Raw genomic sequence first — 22,727 nt, 5'->3', positions numbered from 1 at the left:
AACTGCTGCGCCACCCAGGGATCCCATGGTCAGAGGTTATTAAGCTCTTATCTGAAAGGTATGTTTAAACAAATGCATGGAAAGGAAGAAATAAAAGTACCTGATCACAGATGACATGATTACCTATGTAGAAACTCTGAAAGAATTGGAAAAAAAAAAAAAAAAAGAACTCTACTGGAACTAATATGCAATTATAGCAAGGCTGTAGGATACAAGGTTAATATACAAAAGAGAATTGCTTTCCTATATACCAGCAGTGAACCTGTGGAATTTGAAATTAAAAACAAAACGCTATTCACATTAGTGAAATCTAACAAAATATATACAAGATCTATATGAGGAATATAAGGAAATCAAGGAATAACTAAATAAATGAAGAGAGATTCTATGTTCATAAGTAGGAACACTCAATTTGCAACAGACATATCTGATAAAAGATTATACCTAAAATACACAAAGAACTGTTGAAACTCAACAATAAAAAAAACTAACAACCTGGTTAAAAACCTCTCCAAAGGAAGATCTACATATTGCACATACACATATGAAAAGATGCTCCAAATCATATGTCATCCGGGAAATGTAAATTAAAACAATGAGATACCAGTAAACACCTTTTAGAATGGCCAAAACCTGGAACACTGACAATACTCAATGTTGATGAAGATGTAGAGCACCACAAGAATTCTTACCTGCTGGTGGGAATCAAGATGGGACAGCAATTTTGGAGCATAGTTTGTATTTACTTTTGTAAAAAACTGCCACTCTTACCATAAGATCTAGCAATCATGTTTCTTGGTTAATTACCCAAAGGAGTTAAAAACTTATGTCCACACAAAAGCCTACACATGGATGATTATAACAACTTTATTCCTAACTGCCAAAAATTAGAAGAAATCAAGATGTCCAGGTGAATGGTGAATAATAAATGGTGAATGGATAAATAAACTGTAGTACATCCAGACAATGGGATATTATCCAGCACTAAAAAGGAATGATCTTTCTACCTGTCAAAAACATGGAAGAACCTTAAATGCATATTACTAGGTGAAGGAAGCCATTCAGAAAGGGCTATATACTATATGATTCCAACTATATGACATTCTGAAAAAGGAAAAATTATGGAGACAGTAAAATAATCAGGTTTCCAGAGTTTGGGAGTGGTGGAAGGGATGAACAAGTGCAAAAGAAAATTCTTAGGGCAGTGAAAATACTCTATGATACCATATTGATGGATACATACCAATATAAATTTGTCCAAACTCTTAGAATGTACAACACCAAGAGGCAACCATAATATAAGCTGTGGATTTTGGGTGATTATGATGTGTCAGTGTAGGTTTATCAGTTGTAACAAATATATCACTGTGTGGGATGCTGTTAAGAGGAGAAGCCCTGCATGTGTAGGTGCAGGGTGTATATAGGAAATCTCTGCACCTTCCCCTCAATTCTGCTGTGAACCTAAAACTGCTCTGAAAAAAAAAAAAAAGAAGATAAAATCTTAATTAAAAAAAAAAGGGCATGCAGTTTTGTATATGTGAGTTTGACAGTAAGGTAGGATGTCACAGTTTTCAGATTCATGAAGTTTCCTGTCCCCTTAAATTTAAGGGCTTCTACTATCATACATTCATTATTATTTGTGAAGCACTACACAAAAAATATGTATTAAAAAGTGGTTTAACATAGAGATAACAGTATATGATAGAAAAGAACACTGATTCTAGTCTGAGAAGGCTCAAATTCAAATACTGGATTTATCATTAACTAACTCTGCAACTTTGTACAAATTACCATATCTATCAGCCTCAGTTTTCTCATCTGGAAAGTAGATGAACATCTACTTCATGGGATTAGGTAAAAAAAAAAAAAAAAAAAAAAAAAATATATATATATATATATATATATATGTAAAACAGCCATTATAAAACCATAGATAAAATAAAATACAATCTTAAAGCACAATTAAATTACAAAAATAGATTATTCATGATATACAGAAATTATATTCCAAAAACTTACTTTTCCTTATAGCTAACACTGCTGTATAGGAATAATTATAACATGTTCTTCCAAGTATGAATTTGTCAATTCAATAAATGTACCAAGTATCTTCCCCATATAAAAAGTCAGTGAAAAAATGATTTAGCAAGAACAAACTGATGGTTTCCAGGAGGGGGATATGGGTGGGGATATGGGTGAAGCAGGTGACAGGGATTAAGAAAGGCACTTGTCATGATGTGCACTGGGTGATGGACAGAGTTGTTGAATCACTATATTGTAAACCTGAACTAATCTAACACTGTACGTTAACTAGAATTAAAAACTTAAAAAAAAATGCCTTAGCAGAAGTATAATTACTCCCCTCACTCCCATGATTTCAATAATTTTATAGCCTTTTAACCAATGTTCCTCACATCACTTAGCTGCCTGTTGCAGAGTGGTGTGGCTGCATTGGGATTCTGTTTATTTCCTGCTTTTAAAGCTGCATCTCTTCTTGCTTGCTCAAGCAGAACTCTTGCTCTTTCTTTAAGTTCTTCTTGTCTTGATAACATTCGATGCTTAAAAGCAAAAATATAGAATTAGGAACTCAAAAAATAAAAACATATAATCTATATTTATAAACTAATCAATGGTTTTATTATTTGTCAAAATAATAGAGATCAGGAATAAGACTGTAGTTTTATGAGATTACTTAAAGAAAATATTAGTGCTGACTAGAAACTGTAGAAAATCTTGACATATAGGAAATATATCTTTACTACTTAAAACTGGATTACATTTAAATTCCATTTTTACTAGAATATATTCCCATAAAGCATAATATATATTATATACATTCTTCATATTTGCTAATCACAGTATAACCGGGCAAGGACATTTTTTAAAAATTTTATTTCTTATAGTCTTATAGGACTGATAACAAGGTGTCTTCCAAATTGGTATGTTGAAAGATACTGAAATCTGTGACAATAATCCTTTAAATACTTAACAATTAACATTTATAGAAAATTCAAAACTATCATATTTTGTTTAAAAAAATAAAATTGGTTTTCTCCATTGCTCACTTACCTTACAACAAAATAATTAACAATAACAGAATTGGAAGAGTATTTTCTTGGATTAATTCGTAATCTTACAATATATTTTCAGGTAATAATAGGTAATGACCATCAATGGAAATCAGTTCTTAAATGAGAATATTAATTCAAAACACAAATATCCACAATGTTTATAGCTCAAATTCCTTTTTTCTTCCAAAAATAGTCAACTTCTGGCTTTAGATGGCTATTACTATTACTCTATTTAATTTCTTTTACTTCTCTGTCATTGTATAGGTTTGGTTCAATTTTAAGTAGCATTCATGGTCAAGGAAGAGGTAATAAAGAGTAAGCATATTACTTTATTTGGTATAATGTAAAATATAAAAAAAAATCGTTACATTATTTTCAGATATCAAGATTTTTACATTTTAATATAACTATTTTAAATTCTTTCCTGCAGTCTTAACCAAGGAAAAAAAATAAAAAAAAATAATTTAAAAAATTATTTAAAAACTTTTTTTTTTAATTTTAGGCAATACATAACCACAGTTCAGTGGTTTTTACTATATTCACAGGGTTGTGAACCATCAACATTATCTAATTCCAGAACATTTTCATCACCCAAGGTTTTAAGAGGATTAAACAAAACTTCTTCACTTAATAGATATAATTGAAATATATAAGTGATAATGATAGATTTTTTGTCATGTTGATAGGATATAATAGAATAGAATTGGTCACTTCATTTAAACTGGTTACAAATCAACACTTTCTCAAAACCAGACCAGATTAATTAAATGAATACTGAATTTGCAGTCAAGACAGCAGGCTGTTAATCCTTCTTCCACTAACAGTAAGTAATGTAACATTGAACGGGTCACTTAAAAGCTATACTGTATTCCATTACATGACACTTAAAAACCTTGGAGTAAGACAGACCTTGATACTAAATACATCACTTAATTGTGGACAAATTACTCAATCTCCCTAAGCCTCAGTTTTCTCATTTATAAAATGGGGCTAAAAATAGATCAATTCTCATATGGATAAAGATTAAGTAAAATAGAGTAATGTCCTGAGCACTAGATTAAATGTTAACTATTATTATATTTTAAAAAAAATCTCGATTGCCTCGTGTTTAAAATGAGGGGAGATCATTTTTAAAATCCCACTAGCTCTAAAATTAGTGATTAAAAAATAATAATAAAATAAAATTGGTGATTAGAGTATAACATCCTTAAGACCCCACTGGCTCTAAATTTCAGGAGTCCACCACGTTTAGGGATCCTAGTTAGTTACACAGAAAGACTGTGTAAGACTGCTTTGGTCTTAAGAGCACATAGAAACAAACTTTTTTTTTTAATTGTAAATGTGATTCATATTTATTACCAAAATTTTAGACAATACATAAAAAAGAAGAAAAATAAAAATAGGGGATCCCTGGGTGGTGCAGCGGTTTAGCGCCTGCCTTTGGCCCAGGGCGCGATCCTGGAGACCCGGGATTGAATCCCACATCAGGCTTCTGGTGCATGGAGCCTGCTTCTCCCTCTGCCTATGTCTCTGCCTCTCTATCTCTCTCTGTGTGACTATCATAAATAAATAAAAAAATAAAAAAATAAAAATAATAAAAATAATAAAAATAATCAGAGGCATCATGCTCCCTGATTTCAAACTATATCACAAAGCTATAGCAATCAAAACAGTATGGTACTGGCATAAAAACAGACAACAGAACAAAATAGAGGGCACAGAAATAAACCCAAACATATATGGTCAATTAGTTTACAACTAAGGAGCCAAGAATATACAATGGGGAAAGGACAGTCTCTTCAATAGTGCTGGGAAAACTAGACAGTTACATGCAAAAGAATGAAACTGGATGCCTTACACTATATACAAAAATTAACTCAAAGTAGATTAAAGACTTGAACATACGACGTGAAACCATAAAACTCCTAGAAGAAAACGCCGGTAAGCAACTTGACAATGGTTTTGGTGATGATTTTTCTGGGTTTGATACCAAAAGCAAAGGCAACAAAGAAAAAAATAAACAATGGGACTACATTAAATTAAAAAGTTTCTGCGGAATGAAGGAAAACACCCACAAAATGAAAAGGACTCTACTGTATGGGAGAAAATATTTGCAAATCATGTATTTAGGAAGGAGTTAATATCCAAAATATATAAAGAACAGACGACTCAATAGTAATCCAGTTAAAAAATGGGCTGAAGATTTGAATAGACATTTTTCCCAAAAAAGACACACAAAAGGCCACGGGTACATGAAAAGATGCTTAACATCGCTAATTATTAAGGAAATGCAAATTAAAACCACAAAGAGATATTACCTCACACCTGTTGGGATGGCTATTATAAAAAAGGACAAGGAATTATAAGTGTTGGTGAGGATGTAGAGAAAGAGAACCCTTGTACACTGTTGGTGGGAATGTAAATTGGTGCAGCCACTGTGGAAAACAGGATAGAGATTCCTTAAAAAATTTGAAAATAGAAATACCCTATGATCCAGAAATTCCACTTCTGGGTATTTACCTGAAGAAAGCAAAAACACTAATTCAAAAAGACGTATGCACTCCATGTTCACCTCAGCATTATTATTTTTAAAGGTTTATTTATTTGAGAGAGAGAGAGAGAGCACGAACACATGTGTATACTCCCATGCTCGAGTTGGGGAGGAGTGGAAGGAGAGAATCTCTAAGCAGATTTCCTGCTGAGGGCGGAGCCCAACACAGGGCTTGATCCCATAACCCATGAGATAACCACCTGAGCTGAAACCAAGAGTCAAACATCCAACTGACTGAGCCACCTATGCACCCGCTACAGCATTACTTGCAATAACTACGATATGGAAACAATCTAAGTGTCCACTGATGGATGAGTGGATAAAGAAATTGTGATACACACACACACACACATATACACACTCTCAGGGTACATCAGTCAGCCATAAAAAGGAATGAAATCTTACTATTTGTGACAACATGCATGGATCTTGAGGGCACTATGCTAAGTGAAATAAGTCAGACAAAGATGAATACCATATGAGAGATATAGATATATAAAGGTCATCATCACATGTATTAGCTATTCAAATGGGCAACATTATGACTCTAAGTCTATATAGCCATATTAAGTTATCAAGTTTCCTCTCAGAAATCTAATACTATTAGCTACTAGATGTACTATTATTTTATGAAGTACTAAGGAAGAAAAAACATTGTCAAACTATAACATACTATCTAAGTAGCATCTTGATTTCAGAGAAGTTAAAATGCAAAAAAAATGCATGTATTAGCACTGATGAAAGATAGTATGTAAAAGAAAAAACATTTCTTTTTTATTGTTCAAAGTTAGCTGCTAAAACTGCCCAATTTTAAAAACATATAAAATACTGAAGTCACATTACAATTTTTTGTGTCAGGCAATACTTCTGACAAAAAACAACAAACTTTTAACTTCACCCTAAACAAAATTCTGACCATTAAACCAACAGACAATAAACAAACACATATAGAGTCATAAATAGATACCGCCTCTATTATCCTGTGGATTTACTATACATCATTTAAACCTCCTGAATAGCTCAAAGTATGATAGAGTTTTAGAGCTAAAAAGACTCTTAGAGATTATTTCACTTAACATATGTGGAAAATCAGATTAAAAGAATTCAAATGGTTAATTAACATGTCACACTGGTAATTATTAGTAGAGCCAACAAAAGAATCCAGGTATACTGATTCCCAGTCCAAAGTATTTTTAATTTTTAAACATTAATCAATTTCTAGATTTAACTAAATACATTTACCTTAAAAATCTGGGTCATAAGAAAAATCTGTACTGAGTAATACTTTCAACTTAGGCTCACCAAATTCTGCAGTTGTTAATCACTGGATGTTTCTTGATTATCTGCTGTGTATGGACACTCTGATGACTTGAAAGCTTTGCTATCCTAAAAGTTAAAGTACTTAGAATTGTAATTTGAGACTTTTTATTAGAACAGGGGCTTACTTTTTTAGCTACTGTATTTCTTTGATTTGAAGATGCATGTTTTTTCCTAACACCTCTGAAAACTTAAAATTGATGACATCTTATAATCTTTGTCAGCCAGGTGGTAGTCAAGACAGCCATCAAGGCCTACATATACATTTGCTTGATATTTCAGGTTGCAAGACTGCAATTCCTTTCTTTTTTTTATACTTTGGCACGCTGATTTCTTTTTTAAAAATTTTATTTAAATTCAATTAATTAACATATAATGTATTACTGGTTTCAGAGGTAGAGCCAGTGACTCACCAGTCTTATATAATACGTAGTACTCATTACATCACGAGCCCCCCCTTAATGTCCATCACCCAGTTACCCCATCCTTCTACCCTCCTCCTCTCCAGCAACCCTCGATTTGTTTCCTATGATTAAGAGTCTCTTATGGTTTGTCTCCCTCTCTGATTTCATTTTATTTTTGCCTTTCTTCCCTTATGTTCCACTGTTCTGTTTCTTAAATTCCACATATGAGTGAGATCGTATGATAATTGTTTTCCTCTGATTGACTTATTTCGCTTAGCATAATATCCTCTAGTCCCATCCAGGGTAACTGATGTTTCAGTTAACAACCATTTGAGTAGTAATTGAAAATGGAATATAACTCCAGGTTATTGTCTGAAAATCTTATCTTGAGACCTTCCTTTTTCAAAAGATTTTATTTATTTATTTATTTGAGAGAGAGAGAGAAAGATTTTATTTACTTATTTATTTATTTGAGAGAGAGAGAGAGAGAGAGAGAGCGCACAGAGCGAAAGGGAGAAACAGACTCCCCACCAAGCAGAGAGCCAGACATGGGGCTTGATCCCAGGACCCTGAGATCATGACTCAAGCCAAAGGCAGACGCCCAACTGACGGAGCCACCCAGGGACCCCAGGACCTTCTGATAAGGTCAAGAAGATGTTACTATCAATGAGTATTACTGAGAACACCAGAGACTACAGTAAAAAATGTAATTCAGAGGTTCTCAAATTTTTTGGTCTCAGAACTCCCACAGGTGCTTAAAAATTACTGAGGATCTCAAAAGGCTCTTGTTTATGTCGGTTATACCTACTTATCACTTTGGAAATTAAAACACAGAAATGTTGAAAATTGTTTATCCATTCATTTAGAAATACTATAATAGGGGCAGCTGGGTGGTTCAGTCAGTTAAGCAGCTGCCTTCAGCTCAGGTCATGATCTTGGGGTCCTGGGATTGAGGCCTGCATCAGGCTCTGGGCTCAGCAAGGAGTTTGCTTTTCCCTCTCCCTCTACTCTTCCCCCCACCCTGAATTGTACTCTCTCTCAAATAAATAAATAAATAAATAAATAAATAAATAAATAAATATCTTTTAAAAAAAACCCTATAAATCCATGAGAAGTTAACATATTCTTTTTTTTGTTGTTTTTAAGATTTTATTTATTTATTCACGAGAAACACACACAGAGAGAAAGAAGCAAAGACACAGGCAGAGGGAGAAGCTGGCTCCATGCAGGGAACCTGACGTGGGACTCGATCTGGGTCTCCAGGATCACGCCCTGGGCTGAAGGCGGCGCTAAACTGCTGAGCCACCTGGACTGCCCATGTTAACATATTCTAACAAAAATACTTTAAAAAATAAGTGAGAATGGCATTATTTTGTGTTTTTTTGGAAATCTCTTTAATATCTGGCTTAATAGCAGGCAACTGGATTCTCACATCAACTTTTTTTTAAAAGATTTTATTCATTTGACAGAGAGAGAAAAAGCACAAGTAGACAGTAGGCAGAGGGACAGGGAGAAACAGGCTCCTCACTAAGCAGAGAGCCTGACGTGGAGCTTTGTCTCAGAACCCTGGGATCATGACATGAGCCAAAGGCAGACCCTTAACAGACTGTGTCACCCAGGCGCCTGTCATATTTACTTTTGTATTCAATCTTTTGAGATCTCAGAAAACACCACTGTACATTTGTGAGAGAACAAAAGTGAAGAAGATAAATAAGGTTCTATTATTACTATGAAAGTAGCTTCAACTTTGGGGGCTCTCTGAAAGAGGTTAGGAGAGCCTCAGACGTCCCCAGATCATACTGAGGACCACTGCTGTAACATCATGCTTTTGATGGCACAGAGGACAACACTGCCTGGAAAAACCAGGAATACCAACAATTCCAAATCAAAAAGTGATCAGAAGAGCTGGTTTTTAAATTCTAATTCTAAAGAATTATACCTTAAACAATTTTACTTAAACTCCTTTTTTATGCATACATAAGAGTGTTATATGATTAAAAAAATCCATGCTTGAATAAGTCTAAAAGAATTTGTTCAATACGTATAAAATAAAAATTCTAGGGATGCTTGGATGGCTCAGTGGTTGGGAGTCTGTCTGCCTTTGGCTCAGGGCATGATCCTGGGATCCCGGATTGGGTCCCACATCGGGCTTCCTGCATGGAACCTGCTTCTCCCTCTGCCTCTCTCTTTTTCTCTGTCTCTCAGGAATAAATAAATAAAATCTTAAAAAAAAAAATAAAATAAAAATTCTATGTGATAAGAAAACCATTTATCATAATTTACTGGCAGTGTTTTTCTTTCTTTTTGGTACCTAAAATAATGGTATGTCTTATAATTTATGGTGCCAGAGATTCAATTAAATATAGTAAATATTTGTATAAAAATCTGTGTCATTTTCCTTTTGTGGGGAGGAATCTGGATATTACTGGAATTTTTAAACACAAGTAATGATGGGACTGAAAAGACTAATATAACTAAAATATTTGAAGAAAATATTCTAAATGGGAAATATATAATTTAGCACTACACATTTTCAGAAAGTATTCCTACTAAATGGAATAGTGAAATATCTCTGACCTTATTCTTACAGTGAAATGTTCTGTTTTTATAGGTAAATAATATTTGGATTTTAAAAATTGACATTCTTTATTCTAGAATGTTCAAATTTGGATTTATTTGTAGGCTTAAAATATTATAACATAAACTTTAAATGAAGTGCAGGTATAGTTTAGGTTTTCCTATAATGGGTAATTATACTTTACCTTTAACCATTTGTAGCATTTGAAAGTGCTCTATAAAATATAAAAACCCCCAAAATATTCAGAATAACTATTTACTGAATATAGGTATTCGTCATTCTAATTCACTTACCTGGACTGTTTTAGTGGAATGATCTGCATGATTTAAAGTGGTTCTGTCAGTATCTGGATCAGACTCTGTCTGCCTCAGGGAAGTTCGTTTTTTCTTTGTAAGGTCTGCATCTCTATTGTATGAGTATCCAAGTTTGGAAGTGGGAGATAAACTTGGTTTTTTGATAGGAGATTCAGGATCTGATCTGCATTCTAAGGATCTGGAATTCTCTAATTTTTCCTTCTCCAAGTTTTTACTAATGTCTAGAGTCTGAAGCTTTTGTTCCTCTGTCTCCTCACAAATAAAGGGTGGAGACACATCCTTCTTCTTATCACTAACATAGAAGTCACTTAATTCTAAAGTCTCAGCTTTCAGTAGTCTCTTCTTGCCTAACAAAACTTGTGCGTGGGTTGAATCTGTATTGTAATATATTCCAGGGTCATCAGATCCTGAAGTCCTTCCAGAGCTCTGCTGGGACTTTTGGGGTTCTGTGTCACTTTTAGTCCTGCGACAGTACGGGGAGGCTGTGCTTGGACTAAGATGATCATCAGGAGTCTGATGTTCACTTTCTGACTCTCCAACCCCACTATCATTTACAAATACAGAGTCATCTTGCGATAAGAAGTCTATTGCTCCACTGGTAGGCTGCTGTAGTTCAGGCTCCCGTTTCAGATCACTAAGCTCTGCGTAGAACTTTTCCTGATCAACAGAACTGTTTGTATCTGTTTCATAATTTCCAACTTTGTATGTGCTTTTACTGCTGTTCTCCTCTATCTGGACAACATTCAGTTCTTGGCCACTGAAATGTGCTCTGATTTGATAGAGATAAGTCATAACAGTCAGTTTGTCAGGAATTGCCAGTAAGACCATGTCAGAAGGTTCCAATAACCGGGAAATTCCTATGCTGGCAAATCCATCATATGCCTTCAAAGAAAGGAAAAACAAAGATATATTGAATAATTCAAACAATCCATACATTTTAAAAACAGCAAAAGGATATCATCTAGATAGACTGTGATGAACATTTCACAATATATTGAATCATTATGTTGTACACCTATAACAATATGATGTTATATGTCATTTATACTTTAATTAAAACGTTATAAAAATAAAGTTTAGTTACCATTAAAAGAAAGCAAAATTTTAATGGATTTTGTTGTTGTTGTTGGAGGGCATACTATGTTACTGACATTATTGCCACAAGAACAGACAAAATTTCACATGAGAAATTTCTAAAAGTGGGGTAAGTGCAAGAAAAAAAAAGTTTCTTAATTAATAGCAATTGAAATATTCTTTTCCAATAAAGAAAATAAGCAAAAATTAGAATTAAAACAAAAAGAAATCTTAGAATCAATTTTTATACGGAACTAAGGTATAAAGAAATAACAATCTAGAGTTTATCATTCCTATCAACCTCTTTTTACCATGTTCATATAATTGCAGTGATTTGTGAAGAAAAAACATAGCTACATATCCCCAAAGAACTAACTCCTAGATTACCTGGTATAAAGTATAAGTGTTATTAAAGTCCAGGAATATACAAACATTTTTTAAATGCCCAATTAAGACCGATTTTCATAATGAGTGGAGTGATTGCATTTTCACTACATCCATTTTGGAAAGAATGAAATGTTTTGAGTAGTACAACATAGTTGAGAATGTGAGGCTGCATTGTATTATTTTTGTTAGCCTTTAAATGACTGTGGCACATCAGGTTTTTCTAGTTTTGAAGAATCAAAGCTGTTTCTCAATTTACAATTAATTATTACCATCCTGAACTAACCCTTGAAAACAGCACTGTGTTGCTAGGAAGCATTAAAAATATGGTTAAAGGTTCAGATATACTCTTGGGAAAGGTAAGGACCCTCTAGCTGTATACTGACTTTGGAATATAAAATGTCTAGACTTTACAACAACCTAGATGTAGCATCATAATGCAAAGCTTTTCTTAAGACAAAGGTTAGGAAGTTATGTAACAATTTAGAAGGAATTAGTCTTTTGCACTTACATGTTAAAGTGCATTTCTACCTTTGAATTTAATCCTTGTCTCATATTCTTCCTGTAGTTTAATAAATGTTGTGGAATAAGTAAGAAAGAAAATGAAAAATAAATTGCAATATTAAAACCTCTTCAATTTTCACAGCACTATGTTTCATAATATAGGTACCTCAAAATATTTACTCAAGTGAATGGCTCAGTTGGTGTGCATGTTTAGGCCTGTTTGTTATTTTACATGTTTTAGGAAAATTAAAGTCATTTTCCTCCTCATGTGCCTTGACAACCTGATTGACAGACATCAATTGCAGACCATCATGAAAAGCACCACAGGCAGTATTCTAAACATTTCCCAATTATCTAAAACACTGACATACTGGTTAAGATCATATGTCACAGGTAAATACCTTTTTTATTCAGTCCTTTTTACAGACCTGGGAAAATGATTAGCTTCCTCGTGGGGAATCTCCTGTGTTTTGCTTCATGTAGCAATTCATTTTATGCACACTAACTGCACTAAAAAAACATTTAAAAACAAACCGGGTTTTTTACAAGGGAGGTCAGGACTTTATAAAGGAATTTTCCCATAGGTTAACTTCTGCTGTGGTCAATCACCTTTTTAGCTGTTTGTATGTGGAGAAAAAGAAGAGGTCTTTCAAAGAAAATTGTCTTATTCATTCCTAGATATTATTTAATTGGCAAGGAGGAGTCCTTGCCAGTTATGTTATGCATCTGCATGGAACTTAAGACACAGGCTTTGTTTCTTGTGCTGCTTTAAGTTCAATCAAGGGCAGATGGGGTTATCAGGAAGAACTGTGTGAAGCCGGAAATAAATCCGCAGGTAGCAACTGATACTCAATGTAGATATCAGGTAGGAAGTTGGAAAGTGATGAAAAGGAAAGACTGTATTAACAATTATTTATTCAATTGTACAATGAATAGGATCATCTAAATTAAAACCTTTTCAAAAAGACATGATTACCTGCCCTACAAGATCTAATTGAGAAAAATATTAATAGGATATTCCCTATGTAGCAATATGTAAACCCAAGGTATGATCATCATTATTAATTTCCTGAAAAAGTAATGGAAAGAAATGTGACTTACGCCTTTAGGCAAATCTCTGTACTCTTAAAAATACATAGCTGGGTACAATCAACAAGTCTTTTTCAGAATTTCAAACAGTATTTTAAAAAACTTTACTTTAGGGATGCCTAGGTGGCTTAGTGGTTGAGTGTCTGCCTTTGGCTCAAGGTGTGATCCCAGGGTCCCAGAATCAAGTCCCACATCGGGCTCCCCGCAGGGAGTCTGCTTCTCCCTCTGCCTTTCTGTGTCTCTTATGAATATTTAAAACAAAACAAAACAAAACTTCATTTTATAAAAATAATAATGGTTTATTTTATAATGCTTTTATCTGTGTTTAAATTAACTTAGTATTTTATTCAAATGCAAAAAAAATGCAGGCATAGAAATATATCTAAAGATATAATTTAATTGATAAAAAACAGGCTTTCACTTTGAGAGACACAAGTTCTACAAAATTATACAAAAAATAATTCATGAGAAATGATTTACTCTTAACATGTCCACCACAGATGTGATTTCTATAAAAAAATACACTAAAATTTTAAGATTTACCTTTTTTGGTGGCATACTTCAATTAAAAAAAAAACTGACAGTTTTAAAATGTATTTCTCTAGGCCAGCATATGAATTTGTAAAGAAAAAAGCATTTTTAATGACAATACAAATTTTTGGATTTAGAGAGCAATAAAAGTAAAAAATCATTGACTTAAATTCTCATCTGCTAGCTGAACTTCTATCAAGGTTCCCTTTATAGATTTTTTAACACTGGTGGTTTAATTATCTAATTTAAAGTAGATTGAAAACTTTAGTCCAGACCAGAGGTTATTAATCACGTTGTTCCATGAATCCTTTTGGTAATGAACCTCTTCTCAGAATAATGCTTTTATGGTTATAAAATACATAGGATTAAAGAAGAAACCAATTATATGAAAAACTATGAAAATATTAGTAAAACTGAATTTGAGAAACAGCAATACATGTGCTTTTTGTGACTGTATTAACAACTGTAATTTTGAAGAAGTGATGAGTTTAAAAGATATTTGTAGCTATTACAACTGCAATGTGATATCAAAATATCTAAGATTCTCAAGGTGATAAAGTCTCAGGCATGGCTAATGCTAAAGTGGTGTGCTGCCTAAATTCATAACTGAAGGAAATGCTGAATTTCATTTAAAGAATTAATAAAACAAAATAAAATATATTCTCACCCGATTGTCATGTTCAAGAACCCCCTGAATTCTATCCATATGACCCAGATTAAGAATTCCTATTCTAAGATAACAACATATTTCATTAGCTTCTCAGTTGAAGAATTCAATGCAGCACAAAACATACTGAGTACCCACTACATGTTGAGTTAGTGTTTTGCTCTTTTCTTGTATCACAGTACACATTCATAATTATAATGTTGTACCGTGCACTGGGGTAAATAGTTAAGTTAGCCTGTGGCCACAGTCAGCTGGCCCAAGCACTTCTGAAAGCTCAGCCTCACATAGCTACCCTGAAGGCCAAAGGATCAATATCCCCACTGGGAAGCTCTGACCTCAGTATACTAATTAATTATGTGGAAAAACTGTACAGTTTACCAGAAAATGAAAAAAAAATCCAATGTTCATATCTTTTTGCTTCTAGGAACATATGCATCCTTTTCTTTTATAACTCATTAGGCTCCTGCCCTGATCCCCTCTCAACAGATTTTTCTAAACTCATAATCATTTATGGTGTAACAGCGTTGGGTGTACTTTTTAAAAGCTAAATCTTGAATAAAAGCAGTATACTTCAACAAAAATTTAACAGTTAACGAAGTCCATACACATATTAAAATCGGATGCCAGTCTGGCACTTGTGATCTTTAAAGGCTATGACAACTCAAAGTAAACCATGCATCCTATTTGAACTGCAGGAAGAAGACTACCTTCTGTGAGCTGCAGTTATGACCTCACAAAACAACCTGAGTTTCCCCAAATAAACAAAAGCCAGAGAGGAGTCAAATTTGAAAGTACATATTTTTCTCCTGGGCAATTCTTACCTTTTTGTTGTTCTCCTTAATATCTTGAGGATTCAGAGACTTGTAGTCACTGAGGGAGAAAATGGCACAGTAGGTACATACAGTATTTGATTAAAAAAAAAAAAAACAGCTGTTTTTAAAACAAACTGAATCTAAAAATGTGACATTCTATAATACCAAAGAGTAACTAGCAATTTCACAGCAATTCAATCAACAAAACTAATAGTGTGGAAAATTAAGGAAATAAATAAATAAATAAATGACAGAAACAGTGATTACATGTTTCATTGCCTGAAGCTTTCCATCTAAAAGAGAAGTTAAGGCAAGGCACCAGGGACCAGGCTTGACAACCAAATTTACCATGAGGTAATCCCTTGTTGTCAATGTACAAAGAGCTACCAGCTTATTTGTCTCATCTCATTTTAACAGCCACACAATTTTCATAATAATTTGAAGTTAGTTCTGTTATGAGATTAAGAAGAAAAAAGTGTTTTTTTTGTTTTGCTTTTTTTAAAGAGAAAAGATTGATTTTAGGCATCAAGAAGGGAGAACTTTTCTTTCTGGTACACATATCTTTTCTCAAAAAGCAAAAGGTGTGGGTAATAAAGAAACATAAAGTCAACGATTTCAGGACATACGTTAAGAAATTATGTTTTTTTTTTAAACTATTATTTACAAAATATTTATAGGGAATGGAAAACATTTCTACTTACATCAAATCTGGTCTAAAGTGATGTAATATTGCACAAAAAGATAAACCATTTCTCCACGATGTAGTAAAATTGGTGATTTTCACTCCCCGGTAGTTTTTTGTAACTTCTTTGCACCATACCAGCAATGACTGACTAGCATTTGGCTTTCGCCCCAAAACAGGACTTGGTATAGGACTCGGCTAGAAAAAAAGAAAAGAGAAAACATTAAAATAATTTAATGGAAGATGAAAATTAACATTAATTGACCTAACTAGATCATTTAAACTCTTTGATGTCAGTTTAGGTCCTTCAAAACTGTCAATTCAAGACAACTGTAACTTCCAAGAAGGAGACATGAATCTTAAGTTATTATCTTCAGTTTTAGCCTATGGCATTTGCCTGACAAGGATGTAGATATGCAAGATTTTAAACTCATACATAAGAACAAGCCAAGAGCTATATTGATGGAAACATTATATTAAAGTATTTAAATACTTAAGTCTGAATATTTGTGTAACTCTTACACCCTAAGAAATTTCCCCCAGTACAAAAATGTACAAATATAGTTCCTTTTTGACTAGATTAAAAATAATGTATCATGAAGTCTAACTGTAGCACAAACTGTTAGCAGTGGAAAGATAAAAAACCTAGTAAGTTTTTTAAATGCAGTAATCATGCATTTTAGAAAGCACAATGATAATCACACTCAGATATTTCTTACATAAATTTAATGATGGCAAAATAGATTTAGAGCTCTTAGCAATAGTCAGGTATTGGTAGCAATAGCACACAATTTAGATTTGCTCAAAGTATCTTTTAATTATCACTGAAAGCTACTTTTGTAGGTCAGTTAGGGGTATGTGTTGTGTGTATGTTAAATCTTAAGCATATTCTTTGTTTTTCCCCTTGTTCATGTACTTAAAACAACGATGACAAAAAACCCCAAAAACTACATAAGATTTTTATCCTAAACTTTTATTATTCTTACAAACATGTCACTTTCTTTATTGAGTAATGATCACATTTTGTGATGATAACATTAGAGGCTGGTACAACTGAAAACCATTAAGAAAACTACTAAATGTTTCTGGATTTAAAATTTTGCTATCAGTTAAAAGTGCTGGCTATAAACATAAAATAGAAGCCCTCTAAAATAAAGTGAAAGGGGAAATGATTATTTACCCCTAATATCACTTAAGTTTAACAAGCAAAACCATTCTTGACACACAGCTTACTTAAGAAAGACCAATGATGCCCCCACTTGACAAAAGCATGTTAGTGCCAAACAATTAAAATCATCAACTCCACGTAATTATGATTATGCATTCACTGCTCCTGTAATAAAAACTACTAAGAAACACCAAGGATGTAATTTCTTATTTTTTTATTAAATTTTTTAACTGTCGGATTAACCAACTGTTACATAAACAAAAAGTGAATCTTGCAAAGTGCTGTTCTTTAAGTAATCACCTATACAAAATAAATGCTGAAAAATTCACAGGCCATAAAATTCAATAAATTTGGATCAAATCTACCTAATATAAAGAAGTAGGTAAAAATGGAATTCCCAATGTAGTAGGGTATTTACTTTATAATAATAGATCTTTTAACCACATCAATTTGACATATATAAAAACAAACTATTAAATATCTTTTCATCTAATGGTGACTTTCCACTGTGATTTTCAGATTGTTCTAGTCACTTAACCTGGAAGTAGAGTGGAACATGTATATGGATGAGGCAGGGGATCAATGCACTGGGCACAAACATATTTTTTTCCTTAGACTTTCTATTATTTAAAGGATTGTTTTTAAAAAAAGTTTTTATTTATCAAATTATATTATTAGAGCACTGATTCATTCCAAGTATGAGTAATAAGTACACGGCACAGGTAATCTGCAACTATCATTACACTGATTCATTCCAGTCATCAGAAGCACGTACACAGGTAATGTACAAAAGTCATTACCACCATGTTATAATCTATAATGGCTTTCTGTGCTTAAGAAATAGGGAAAATATACCATGTCATTATGATTATGAATATACCCTTGTTTCTAAGAAGGTTCAAAATGAAAAGGCTAAAAGAACTAAACTAAGCATTGGATTTCCCTAGCATAAAAACCCATGAATTAAAAATATCTTACAAGGATGCTTACTGCACTGCCAAGCAAAAGAAGTCATTTGTAATTGAAGAAACTTTGATAAAATTACAAGCCCTGTAAATGGTCATATTGGTTGCAGATAAAGAATACTGAAGTAGAACCATTGTACAATAAATCATCCACTTCAGAACAGCTGATCTTTCATCTAATATTTTGCAGAGGTCATAAAGAAATAAGCAGTTAAATAATTTCAGACCCTTCAGGATATAAACGAATGTAAAAGCTTGTTTCTTGCTATAGCTGGCTCCCGATGTGGCAGTTACTTTACTTCTCTAGGTCTCTGCTTCCTCAACTATAAAATGGAGATTGTAATGGTACCTATTTCATAGTATCACTGTAGTAAGAGGACTGCCTCCTACTCCTCCTACCCATTATTGCTCATTACCACCTCTCCCCTGACCACTTTGAATTGTATTAACCTCTCTGCTGTTCTTTAGATACCCAAGACATGGTCCCACCTTAAAGCCTTTGTACAGATTGCTCCATTTGCCTGGATGCTCTCCTGTCACATATCTTCATGGTTAACTCCAATGCAACCATTTTTGTTATGCCTATTCTAGCTACCCTATTTAATATGTAACTCACCTTCATCATTCAACCTCAACTCCACACTCCTGACTACCTTACCTTGCTCTGTTTTTTCCATAGTACCTATCATCTTCTTATGGTCCATATATTTTGGTCGTTACCAAAATATGCTTATCGGTTAAACTTAATGCTTATTACTTTGCCCATTCTCACTAAATAAAAGGGGTATGAAGATATGGATCTTAGTTTGTTTTACTAACTTATCCCAAGCATTCAGAACAGATCCTGGCATATAGCAGGCACTCAATAAATACTGTTGTGTGTAAATACTTGGCACCATGTATGACACACAGAAACAACTCTGTAAATGTTAATCGCAATTATTATTACTATAGGTAATACATTACTAGCACTTGAATTCCTATATTTGAGGGTCTTTTGGAAACTTCAAAGGCCATGAATTTCTTCAGTATTAGTGAAAAATACTTTTGCAAACAAAGCTTTAACTAGAAGATAGTCTTGATACTTTATGTGCAAAATGGGGCCTTTGGGATTCTTGGCAATGTATCTATTCCTATGGGTTTGGTGAAAAAAGAAGCTCTGACTGACTAATTTAGTGCTTTCCAAAGAAAGGAAGACACCAAAATGTGACCACTAATGGTAGAACCAAACTCTCAGATGTTGGAACAACTCTTTAAAAAGTTCTTTCTTTTGGGATGCCTGGGTGGCTCAGTAGTTGAGCATCTGCCTTCGTTTCAGGGTGTGATCTCGGGTCCCACATTGGGCTCCTTGTGGGGAGCCTGCCTCTCCCTCTGCCTATGTTTCTGCCTCTCTCTGTCTGTCTCTCATGAGTAAATAAAAATCTTAAACAAAAATAAAAGTTCTTTCTTTTATTTTTTCAGTGACCAGATGTATGAGAAGGCATTTTTTTTTTAAGATTTTATTTATTTATTTGACAGAGAGAGCAAGCACAAGCAGGGGGAGCTGTAGGCAGAGGGAAAGGGAGAAGTAGGCTCCCTGATGAGCAGGAAGCCAGATGCAGGACTCTATCCCAGAGCCCAAGGATCATGACCTGAGCTGAAGGCAGAGGACACTTAACTGCCTGAGCCTCTCAGGCACCCCAACACCTCTTTATTTAACATTCTGGGAAAGTAAAGCACAGATATTACAGTTATCTTTTTTATGCACCAAGAGAGGAAATTTCTAAGAGCCATTCTAATTATGATCAGATTTTTTTTTAATTATGATCAGATTAATCAGAATCTCATTGATTTTTATTAACTGATCTGCTTAAGTAGGTGATCTTTCTAGTTCTCTCTCAATCAAACTACTGTATGCATGAAATTACACCAATCTCAGCTTAACCAAGAACTACAAGAAGATGTCAACCATCATGATGATAGAGCCAGTTTGAAGTGTTAACAGTAGAGAGGAAATAGGACTTGAAACCATTGTTTCACTTAACATTTCTATTATTTAGTATAGGTAATTTTAACGTATTGTTTCTGTTAACATAGCATTTTACATATTAAAGATGGTAAGGCCATCTGGTTACTCTTGCTATCAAAAGCAATAGGAATGCTTTCAGGAAACACAGTCAAATAACTTATTACAAAATTTCCTAGATTTTAATAGCTGCAAGAAATCTCAATTCCATTTTTTCTGCTCTACTCCTCTCACTATGGCTGCCTTCTCTTTGCTCTTTCCCCTTCTTCCACTGATATAAGCACATATATATTCCTCTAGGTATTGCTGTAAATAGTCTTGTCTTTCCACACTTTGAGCTGATTCACTCCCAGGATTTCAACTATCACTTCCATGCAGATGATTCCCAAATATACATTTATAGTTCAAACTATCTCAAGTTGACATTTCCAGCTGGCCGTCCTTCCTGCCATATAAAATTCAAACTCAATATGTTCAAACTATAATTATAATCTTTTCTAACAACCTGCTTCATTTTCATTATGTTTACAAATGATACTGCTATTGTTCCAATTGTCTAGACTTTAAATCTCAGAATCAGCTTTGACCTCTTCCTTCCCCTATCATTCTTTATTCGTTAATTCATAGGAAATTTTGATCCTATTGTTGTAATCTATTTTCTTTTGCCTAGCTATTGCAAAATCTTCCTAAGAGGTCCCCCTTCTTCCAAATTCTCCTTTATCTGATTCATTGCCATAGCAACAATCTTCTTAAAGCACAGGTCAAAGCCTCTCATGACTCTTAAACAAATAAAATGATGTCAAGATACTCTTGAGCAAAGAATCCCAAATCTTTTTAAATGTATCTACTCCCTAGGATGATTCACCATTCTCTAGAATCACTATGCTTTCCTTCTGAGCCCCAGCTGCCCCACTTCCTGTCTTTGATCATATAGATAGTCACCTCACTTTGGAGTATCTTCAGTCCCAAGTACAAACTGCTACAATTCTACTCCACCTTCAAGATTAGGTACAGCTGTCATCTTGCACATGAAATCTTTCCAACTCCAGTCAGCAGGAATTTTCAATATTCCTTTAAACCTCACATAGAATTTTTACTACAATATGTTGTTTTTTCTGTCCACAAAAAGATGTTAATCTTTCATTAATCTATAAAGTATATTCTGAGCACTTAATGTCCCACAGGCAATGTTAAACCTTTACATGGATTAGCTCATTTAATCCTCACAACTCCTTTGAGATAAGTGCTATTATTCCAAATTTCAGTTGTAGACACTGAAGTTAACATGCATAGCTAGAAAGTGAAGGAGTTAGAATCTATAACAAGGTGTTCCCACTCCAGAGCCTGTGCTCTTAACCAACATGTAATTTGCATTTCAAGATAATGCAGTTTTAGGACCTCAGTAGAAAGTATGAATTTCTTGAGATTAGTATTTGCCTTAGTCAACTTCTTAAGATGACTGGCTGTGGGGTAGTCCTGGTGGCTCAGTGGTTTAGTGCCACCTTCAGTCCAGGGCGTGATCCTGGAGACCCGGGATCAAGTCCCACATTGGGCTCTCTGCCTGCTTCTCCCTCTGCCTGTGTCTCTGTTTCTCTCTCTCTCTCTCTCCCTCTCTGTGCCTCTCATGAATAAATAAATAAAAAATCTTAAAAAAAAAGATGACTGGCTGTCCTGTGTATATTAAATTGATTACAAAAGGGCAATTAAGGCAAACAATTTAAACCCTAGAAGAATTTAGTTACTAAAACCCTTTGTCCATTCTTTGGATTTTAGATTATTGGTTGGAACTAGAACTAGAACTATGTAAGTCCAGAGCAGTGAAATATATACTACCATTGCTAAAATTGTAGGGCAGTTTGTTCTCCCTACTACTGATTCTGGGAGCCTTCCCCCAGTTATCACAATTTTTTTGAAATTTGAGAGAGGGAGAGCACAAGTAGGGGGAGGGGCAGTGGAAGAGAAAAGAAATTAAATCTGTAATTAAAAACCTTCCTATAGGGTAATTATAGGAGGGCACTTGATATAATGAGCACTGGGTGTTATATGCAACTGATGAATCACTAAATTCTACCTCTGAAATTAGTAAAAAAAAAAAAAAAACCTTCCTATAAACAAAATTTCAATTGACCTTATTGATAAGTTCTACCAAACATTCAAGGAATAAGTATCTCCAATATTATACAAAGTCTTCTGGGGAATAGGAAAAATTAGTTTATTTCACAACTCATTTCGTGATCCTTGCAAACTCTGATACCAAACTCAATAGTAAAAAGTGAAATTACAGGTGAAAAAAATCTGTCATGAATATAGAGGCAAAAGTGCTAATAAAATTATTAGCATACTGAACTTAGCAATTTATAAATTAAACAAACTGGACACTTACCCAAGGAATGCACATTTGACTTAACAAATAAATTAGGAAATATATTGAGGCAACTTGCCAAATTAACAGATTATAGGGGAAAATATGTAGATATAATCATCTAATTAGATACAGAGAAACATCTAGTAAAATGTAATGTCCATTTATATTTATAAAATAGTCTTAGCAAAGTAGTAATAACAAGATTCCTTAACTCATAAAGTCTTCAGCAAATATTTCAATGGTGAA

At 33.7% G+C, this 22,727-nt stretch overlaps 1 protein-coding gene across 5 annotated transcripts in view; it reads right to left on the bottom strand.

Moving 5' to 3' along the window:
- Window positions 1–22,727, bottom strand: part of EHBP1 (EH domain binding protein 1) — a 315,930-nt gene that overhangs the window by 83,288 nt on the left and 209,915 nt on the right. For all 5 annotated transcript variants that reach the window (XM_055328018.1, XM_055328020.1, XM_055328017.1 and 2 more), the window contains 4 exons: window positions 15,998–16,176; window positions 15,306–15,354; window positions 10,215–11,117; window positions 2,415–2,558 (listed from right to left, as the gene is read on the bottom strand). In XM_055328018.1, the coding sequence (XP_055183993.1) occupies window positions 2,415–2,558; window positions 10,215–11,117; window positions 15,306–15,354; window positions 15,998–16,176 (1,275 nt within the window). The remainder of the gene's footprint in view (window positions 1–2,414; window positions 2,559–10,214; window positions 11,118–15,305; window positions 15,355–15,997; window positions 16,177–22,727) is intronic.

The sequence above is a fragment of the Nyctereutes procyonoides genome, unplaced genomic scaffold, assembly GCF_905146905.1.
Source record: "Nyctereutes procyonoides isolate TBG_1078 unplaced genomic scaffold, NYPRO_anot_genome, whole genome shotgun sequence".
NCBI classification, from domain to species: Eukaryota; Metazoa; Chordata; class Mammalia; order Carnivora; family Canidae; genus Nyctereutes; species Nyctereutes procyonoides.
The sequence above is the reverse complement of the archived record's forward strand: the minus strand, read 5'-3'. Positions and strand labels throughout refer to the sequence as shown.